Source organism: Ranitomeya imitator, chromosome 4 (genome assembly GCF_032444005.1).
Source record: "Ranitomeya imitator isolate aRanImi1 chromosome 4, aRanImi1.pri, whole genome shotgun sequence".
Lineage (NCBI taxonomy): Eukaryota > Metazoa > Chordata > Amphibia > Anura > Dendrobatidae > Ranitomeya > Ranitomeya imitator.
In genome coordinates this window covers 607,842,234-607,851,792 of record NC_091285.1, presented here as the reverse complement: position 1 = coordinate 607,851,792, position 9,559 = coordinate 607,842,234, and the positions used below count along the sequence as shown (strand labels likewise).

The following is a 9,559-nucleotide window of genomic DNA, read 5'->3' as shown; positions in this document are numbered from 1 at the left end:
AGGGAGTGCAGGGCGCGGGTGCAAGAAGACAGGAGGCAGGGATTTCTTTCAGGCACCGCACGCTCCGGAATCTGCAAGAAATCATTAACAAAGAATATAACATTTCTCAGCAACAAGACCATTAATATGAGGCAGACAGGTAGAACTAGTGTAACATTTCTATTACTTGTATGCCCATATTAACCCCTTTCTGCCATTACACGTACTATTCCGTCCATGTGGGGTGGGCCCTACTTCCCAACGATGGAACAGTACGTCATAGGCGATCTGCCGCGCTCCCGGGGGGAGCGCGGCCGATCGCGGCCGGGTGTCAGCTGCTTATCGCAGCTGACATCCGGCACTATGTGCCAGGAGCGGTCACGGACCACCCCCGACACATTAACCCCCGACACACTGCGATCAAACATGATTTTACGGCTCTGCATTATAAACTTCTGTGAAGCTCTTGGTGGGTCAAAGTGCTCCCCACACATCTAGATAAATTCCTTAGGGGGTCTACTTTCCAAAATGGTGTCACTTGTGGGGGGTTTCAATGTTTAGGCACATCAGTGGCTCTCCAAACGCAACATGGCGTCCCATCTCAATTCCTGTGAATTTTGCATTGAAAAGTCAAACGGCGCTCCTTCCCTTCCGAGCTCTCCCATGCGCCCAAACAGTGGTTTACCCCCACATATGGGGTATCAGCGTACTCAGGACAAATTGTACAACAAGGTTTGGGGTCCATTTTCTCCTGTAACCCTTGGTAAAATAAAACAAATTGGAGCTGAAGTAAATTTTTTGTGAAAAAAAGTTAAATGTTCATTTTTATTTAAACATTCCAAAAACTCCTGTGAAACACCTGAAGGGTTAATAAACTTCTTGAATGTGGTTTTGAGAACCTTGAGGTGTGCAGTTTTTAGAATGGTGTCACACTTGGGTATTTTCTATCATATAGACCCCTCAAAATGACTTCAAATGAGGTGTGGTCCCTAAAAAAAAAAAATGGTGTTGTAAAAATGAGAAATTGCTGGTCAACTTTTAACCCTTATAACTCCCTAACAAAAAAAAATTTTGGTTCCAAAATTGTGCTGATGTAAAGTAGACATGTGGGAAATGTTACTTATTAAGTATTTTGTGTGATATATCTCTATTCACAAATAAACGCAAGTAATATCAAAGAATTTTTTACCAATATCATGAAGTACAATATGTCACGAGAAAACAGTGTCAGAATCACCGGGATCCGTTGAAGCGTTCCAGAGTTATAACCTCATAAAGTGACAGTGGTCAGAATTGTAAAAATTGGCCCGGTCCATAACGTGCAAACCACCCTTGGGGGTAAAGGGGTTAATAGGTCATATATGTCCCAGGGGTGACACATTCCCTTTAAAATGGTTCGTGAGACACTGAAGCAATTTGTACAGAATTCTGGAATATTCCTCCTTTCACACAAATTTCTATAAAGTGAACATCTAGCTTTAAACACAATTGGACAGATTTTTCCACATGACAAGCTGAGTAACTTTATAAATATATTTACGGTAAGTAGTTTTCCTGATAATTCTGCTCACCTCCAGTGCCTGATCTCCTGGGTCACGTGTTACACTTTTACGTCACGTGAGCACTGCAGCCAATCAGCAGCCGCTATAGGGCAGCTACGCTCTCACTTCTCCTGTCTACTCCTCAGAGAAACAGAATTAGTGAGAGAGAAGCAGCGCTATAGCGGCTGATTGGCTGCAGTGCTCATGTGACATAAGGTCGCACGAGTCCTGGCACTGACAGCGCAGGAACGGCACCTGCACTGGAGGGGAGTGAAGGTTTGATTTTACTGACAGATTCTCATTAATACAAGTATATATTAACCTATTACTTGCCAAATTAAAATTTTTACAAGTACGGATTTTTCAGAAAAGGGCATCCCAATATTCAATTAAAAATGACAATGACATGATTTCCTATTTTGAAAACATTCATTTTACAAACACAACACAAAAAATTGGACTGAATTATAAAAATTGTAAAATCTTAGTTGCTAGAAGCTAAAGATTAGGTGTCCTGTTGTGATCCAGTGACCTTGGAGCCGCATGGAACTTTCTCTGGAGTTGGTGTAAACTATACAGACCGCAAATCCTGAACTTAACACCGCAACTAGAAGTAGCCGTGGGGTGTGCCTAACAAATCCTAGACACCTCGACACAGCCGGAGGACTAAATACCCCTATAGATGGAAATAGGAAATCTACCTTGCCTCAGAGCAGAACCCCAAAGGATAGGCAGCCCCCCACAAATATTGACTGAGTAGTAGAGGAAAAGACACACGCAGGCAGGAAACAGGATTTAGCAAAAGAGGCCACTCTAGCTAAAATAGGAAAGGATAGGACAGAATACTAAGCGGTCAGTATTAAAATCCTTCCAAAAATATCCACAGCAGAAAATACAAAAACTCCACCATCTAACTAAAGATGTGGAGCGTATATCTGCAACTCCAGAGAATCCAACAAGACTGAGAAAACACTGACACAGTCTAAGCTGGACAAGAGAAAACAAATGAATAGCACAGAATTATTAAGCACACAGCATGTGTGCCACAGAAACAAAAACCAGACACTTATCTTTGCTGAATTGGCAGCAAGGCAGGAGGAACCAGACAAAGATCCAAAACCTCCCAGAACCATGGACAACTGGCAAGGACTAATGAATCCTGCACACCTAAATACCCCAGTCAGAACTGCAATCAGCAGAAACACCTGACCAGGACTGCAACTCAGGGACAACTGCATTACCACCTACAACCACTGGAGGGAACCCAAAAGCAGAATTCACAACAGTGTCCCAAAAAAAGGACATTGGTAGATAATGGGTTAATATATGCAAGCTATTTACTAAACGTGTCCCTGTTTCATATGGGATCATTCCAGAATAGTAGAAGGAGGAGTTCTCGGACTAGAAAGCTGAAGGCCAACTGTACATATACACTGCTCAAAAAAATAAAGGGAACACTTACACAACACACTAACTCCAAGTCAATCACACTTCTGAGACATCACCCTGTCCGGTTATGAAGCAACACTGATTGTGAATCAATTTCTCCTGCTGTTGTGCAAATGGAACAAACAACATAGAAATGATAGGTAATTAGCAAGACAACCCCTACAAAGGAGTGGTTCTGCAGGGGTGGACCACAGACCATGTCTCTGTTCTCATCCTTTTTGGCTGTTGCTTTGGTCACTTTTGCATTTTGTCATTGCTCTCAGCCCTAGAGGTACAATACAGTAGCATGAGGCGGTGTCTACAACCCACAGACGTTGCTCAGGTAGTGCAGCTTATCCAGGATGGCACATCAATGCGAGCTGTGGCAAAAGGGTAGCCGTGTCTCTCAGCACAGCGTCCAGAGCATGGAGCAGATACCAGGAAACAGGCTAGTACACCAGGAGATGTGGAGGAGGCAGGAGGGCAACGACCCAGCAGCAGGACCGCTGCCTACTCCTTTGTGCAAAGAGGAACAGTGCCAGAGCTCTGAAAAATGACCTCCAGAAGGCCACTAACAGTCATGTGTCTACTCAAACTGTCAGACTCCATGAGGGCCCGACATCCAAAAGTGGGAGCTGCACTTACAGCCCAGCACCAGGAAGGGCAATTGGCATTTGCCAAAGAACACCAAAATTGGCAGATTCAACATTGGCTCCCTGTGCTCTTCACGGAAGAGAGCAAGTTCACACTGAGCACATGTGATAGATGTGACAGTCTGGAGATGCCATGGAGAATGTTCTGCTGCCAGCAACATCCGCCAGCATGACCGGTTTGGCAGTGGGTCAGTAATGGTGTGGGGATGCATTTCTTTGGCGTGCCCCACATCCCTCAATGTGCTCGCCAGAGGTAGCCTGACTGCCATTAGGTACCAGGATGAGATCCTCAGAACCCTTGTGAGACCATATGCAGGTGCACTGGATTCCTTCTGATGCAGGACAATGCCAGACCTCATGTGTCAGCGGTTCCTGCATGATGAAGGCATTGACGCTATGGACTGGATCTTAATCCAATCGAGCACATCTGGGACATCATGTATCGTTCCATCCATCAACGCCACATTGCACCACAGACTATCCAGGAGTTGACTGATGCTTTAATCCAGGTCTGGGAGGAGATCCCTCAGGAGAAGATCCGCCACCTCATCAGGAGCGTGCCCAGGCATAGTAGGGAGGTCATACAGGCACATGGAGGCCACACACACTACTGAGCATCATTTCCTCGTCTTGAGGCATTTCCACTGAAGTTGGATCAGCCTGTAATTTGATTTTTCACTTAGACTTTGAGCATCATTCCTAATCCAGACCTCCCTTGGGATATTAATTTTCATTTACATTGATCATTTTTATATGTTATTGCTCTCAACACATTTCACTAAGTATTAAATAAAGATTTGCAACTGGAATATTTCATTCACTGATATCCAGGATGTGGGATTTTACTGTTCACTTTATTTTTTGAAGCAGTGTATATATATTTCTGCATAACTGCAAAGTGATCTTTTGTAAGCTTCATTATGTACAGGTACTTATAATAAACCTCAGCTACTGTACTGCAGAACTTCTTTATGAGAAGAAAATTCGTGTCCATTATCCATGAACAGATTGATGTGCAATATCCTCAACAGTACTTTTATGTTCTGCAGCAGCGGAGACACAATACTGCAGAGGCCAGAAATGAGAAGAAATGGAATAATCTTTGAGAAGATCATGAGAATATACTATGGAGTGCTCCCAGGCCACACGGACAAGCTTTACACCGCTTCCTCTCCTTCTGAATAACCCAGAATAAATTATGTGCATTACTGGAGTGATGTCGGACACCGAATACCAGTATTAGGCATCAGCGGCACAATTCCTTTAAAGGGGACAGTGCCACCAGGTTTTCCGCAGTTTTAAGCCCCCAGCTGTCTGCAAAAGACAGAATATACGGTACCTTCTATAACTCTCCCACGCCGCATGCTAATCACACGGTCCAGTCGGATGAGCGGTGCTGGTCTGTGCTGGGCACCTCCTTTCTTCCCGCTTTGATGAACGTGGATCACGTCGCCTATGACATCCACCCAGTGCTGCAAATCTTGAGCTCATGGAGATGAAGCACAGATCTGCGCATGCACGATTCACACTGTTCTGCCTTCAGCCGGGCAACGTCCTGTAATACGCAGGCGCCGGCTGCGCAGACCTGGGCTTCAGCTGCACAGGCTATACAGTGCAGACAAAAGACCCCCATCAGACGTGACCAGGGCGACTAGCATACAGCACGGGAGAATTATACAAGGTATTTTCTTTGAGCTGTGGGGGAATGCTGTACAAGAAGACTTAACGGTGATACCATTAATTTATATCAGGGAAACCTGGTGACAGATAATGATTAAAAGCTAAAGTCTTTGTCATCTGTCTAACACACTATGGCCAAGAGGGACTGATTGGCCAAAATCATAGGCATTCTGCAAATACACACTATGAAAATGATGCTTCTAGATTTTACATTCCAGTGGATAAATAATCCCCCTACCTGTCTCACTGCGAGGGGCGTCCTCGGTTATTACAGGTAGACCTGACGAAAAGAAGTCCATGATGGTGGCGTAGACATCAGGCTTGATCAAGTTCCAGTCCAGCTCTTCACCTTCCTAGTAATGGGCCAATGTTATAACGGAGATCATGTCATACGTCCCTAGTGCCCCCCACTTATTAATGAGGTTACCTTTGTAACTGTAATGAAATCAGGTCCGAGGAAAACGCTTTTAACTCCTTCAACTCTAAAGAGATGCCTGCAGATAAAAAAAACCAAACGCACTTTACAATATAAATCCAAATATAGTAGAGGGCGATTCACTCGCTCCTTTACCCGGTTGCCCGTACTGAAATTTGGACTGCATATGCTTTGGTTCCTAAAAAGTGAGAGTGCAATGAACGTCAGGTACAAGAAACACGCTCGCTCCGAGTGGTGTCGCCGACTTGTTGCCCCGCCACTCGTTCCACTACGAGATAGACTTGCTGCCTTTCTGCGCGCCGGTAGTTTGTGTGGTGCTTGCATTTTGCTACTGCCGAATTTCTTCTTCATTTATTAACACTGTACAGATACAGCTTGGAGAACAGTGTTTTCCTTGAGAAAACTAAATGGAGAATTGGAGGCCTTAAAGAGGCGTCAAATCTGCCGTCCAAACCGTGCAATGAAGCCTTCTTTGATTTCAGAGTAATCTCCAAGGGACTGTGGCCACCAATATCTCCTGATTTAATAACGCCGGATATTTTCCTTTGGGTCAGGTGCACAGTAACAATCCGCGAACATTACGGGCACTCCGAGAGAACATACAGCGAGAAATTCAGGCAATGACCCCAGACCTCCTGTGGAATACATTCAACAATACGGAGCGGCGGGTGCAGGCGAGCTTGGATGCAAACGGTTGACATATTCAACACTGGCTTTAAAACATCAGTTTCTCGTGAACCAAGGTCTGTACAGTCCAAATTTCAAGACAATAGGTCATCTCTTTCAGAAGTTACAGCAATATTTCCGGGTAAAGTAGCGAGTGACTCACTCTGCAGTTCTAATCAAATGTGAGTCCATCTTTATTGTGGTCTTAGCTTTGTTTTTCTGATTCAGAGCCTCAAATTTCCTGCATAGACTTAAAGGGAAACTGTCACCGGGTTTCTACTTTCCTATCTGAGAGCGGCATGATGATTCCAGCTATATGTCACTTACTGGGCTGCTTGCTGCAATTTTGATAATATCAAGGTTTTCTATGCTGCAAATCTGGAAGTTGACTAACTTAAAAAAAACAACCTTTAAAATTTAACTTTTATTGATAGGTAAAATATACCCTACCACCAGTGAAAGTGCATTCGTGCATAAAAAAGATAAATCAGCCTGAGCGGTGTATATCAAAACAGCGGAGAGGCAAAAATAGTGCTTTCTCCTCCCTGTTCAATCCCTGAGATATATGATAACTCACTACAGGTGATATAAACACTCAATTGGGCTAATATAGAGTCCTAAAACCGCTCCTCCTATTAAGTATTTGCACAATCTCTAAAGAATAGCCCAATAAAACGTGTCCAGGCCCCATACACAATAAATACAAGTCTGCAGAATGGGCCAATTTCAGCAGGATCGCCGACTGTCTAGTATGGGGGGCTCCTGACTGTCCCTAGAAAAATGACGTCAGGAGAAAGATCCGGCCGGTGGAATTTATTGGCCGATCCTTTTGTTTTGAGTGGAGAGGAGTCTGGCGATGGCCATCGTACAGAGGACACAGAAGCGCTCCGCCAAGATTTCTTGTAAATTAAGAAGTCCGGAGAAAGAGCTGTCAATCTAACTATTGTGATCAGGTCACGGTGCAGTCCCAGCCTTAGTGCTCCCTCTAGTGGTGGCTGCAGGTAACCCCAGCGCGCTACGTTGTCATTCTCTGTATATGCTGGAGATTTGGAGCTCTGTATCAGAAAAGCGGAGATATGAAAGCTAGAAAGATATATTTAAACATTAATCAGCACAGAACTTTAGACGTTAAAAATATCAGAATAACAAAAAGTGGAGATTTACGTTAATCAAAAATCTGATCGAATCGGATACAAGCATCCATGTCCACTGCTTTCCAAATAAGCATTGTGGGCTGTGCTCTTCCTGGCGACCATTACCTGGCTAACGGGGAGCAGAATGCAGCAGCACGGTTTGGGAAATCCATGGTCCTCGCTTCCAAAACTGCTCTTCCTGGGATGAACTTGACGCTGTTGGGATTCGGGGTGTCCTGTGTTTGGATGAACATACATCGTGCTACGGGAGGAAAAAGAAAGGCATATTAACATGGCGTCCAATGGCGGTTCAGCCCTAACCACTCATCTGCTAAAATAGCCGAACACCGCGCTGGAAGTAGTGCGCCACTGCTGAAGACTATGGTAATCACATGGGATTTTAAAGGGAACCTGTTACCAGAACTAACGATGGTAACCTGGAGATATGGAGTTTCTCTGCAGGTTAGTAGTGTTATTATGCTGCCCGGCGCCTGCACATAGCCCAAAGCAGCAGGGGAGAAAATTAACTCTATTCCCCCAGCCAGAATTTGGTTTCGGACATGGGGCGGCAGTGGTCCGGTCATTGCTCTGAGCATACACAGCGGCCGCTGTAACTGCGCCCATGACACTGGCTCTACATTGTGGCTGGTTGTCAGTCAGGGCCGGGGAGCGGTTACAGCGGCCGCTCTGTATACTCAGAGCAATGACCGGACCACCGCCGCCCCCATGACTGAAACCGAGTGCTGGCGGGGAATAAAGATTATTTTCTCCACTTTGCATTCAGTTGTGTGCAGACAGAGGGGCTGCATAATAACGCGGTTATCCTGCAGATTAACCCCATACCTGCAGGTTAATAGCATTATTTCAAGTGACAGATTCCCTTTAAGGGGCTTGGGTAACAGGTTAAGCCATTTCATTGCATACATAAAGCATTGTCTGGTGTCTTTTTTTTTTTATCGCAGACCCTCCTCTCAATTGTGTACACACGTAAACAGTCATGGCCGAAAGTGTTGGCACCCTTGAAACCGTTCCAGAAAAAGAAGTATTTCTCCCAGAAAATTATTACAATTACACGTTTTGTTCTACACGTTTATTTCCTTTGTGTGTATTGCAACAACACAAAAAAAAGGCAAATTGGACATAATTTCACAGTTTGAAGAGCCAGAAGGGGAGTGTAGGGGAGACATGACTAGTCTGGCACCGTCCTCTGCAGCCTTCTTCCTGCACCACTCCATGTAATTGGCAGGTCCCCCGAGTATATGCACAGAACATACCAGGGGGACATCATGCAGTCAGGCTCTGTCTTCTCTATCAGAGAATGCGCAATGGTTTTTCTCTGCCCCAAATAAAAGCACCGAGTGTTGAAAATCAACAGACTGGATCCTTTTTCTCCCTCTAAAATCATCTGTAGGGGAAGAGTTGGAAGACCCCCATACACATTAGATGGTGGGCTGATCCTGGGGGCTCCACTGCCATCACCTGATAAGTACCGTATGTGGACTGTTAGACTAGATACCTAGCGGAGCTGATAAAGCACACACTCGGCACGCAGAAAATACCTGGATTCTGAATGACTCGGAATGGCAGCTGAGGTTTCCTTGCAGCAAACGGATGAAGCGTTTGGGTGGAATAAAATGAAGTCCTCGCATGACGATACAACCTGAAATATGAGAAGAGCAGGATTTAGGGCAAATACTTTTATATACTCAGAGTATTAGGCCAAGTTCACACAGGGCATTTTGCTGCGTTTTTATGCCAACTTTCAGCTGCTATTACAGTACCAGCAAAGCCTATGAGAAGTCAGGAATCTCATGCACACATGGCTTTTTTTTGTCATCAGTATTTCGTTCTTTGCATGGTTTTTTAGACATAGATCATGTCACTTTTGGCAGTTTTTCAGAGTTTTGTACCCACAAAGCATTTGGTAATGATAATGATACAGCAGTATATGAAAGTCATTTATTTTTGTGATTTTTCCAGATTTACCATCTTGTCTTGGTCACCTAAAATAGCAGATGAAATTAGCACCATTTAATTAAATTA

At 44.5% G+C, this 9,559-nt stretch overlaps 1 protein-coding gene across 1 annotated transcript in view; it reads right to left on the bottom strand.

The window, feature by feature from the left end:
* Positions 1-9,559, bottom strand: part of NFU1 (NFU1 iron-sulfur cluster scaffold) — an 81,126-nt gene that overhangs the window by 51,092 nt on the left and 20,475 nt on the right. Inside the window, exons 2-5 of the mRNA XM_069766568.1 lie at positions 9,076-9,176; positions 7,643-7,778; positions 5,709-5,775; positions 5,520-5,634 (exon numbers count right to left, since the gene is read on the bottom strand). Of these exons, the coding sequence (XP_069622669.1) occupies positions 5,520-5,634; positions 5,709-5,775; positions 7,643-7,778; positions 9,076-9,176 (419 nt within the window). The remainder of the gene's footprint in view (positions 1-5,519; positions 5,635-5,708; positions 5,776-7,642; positions 7,779-9,075; positions 9,177-9,559) is intronic.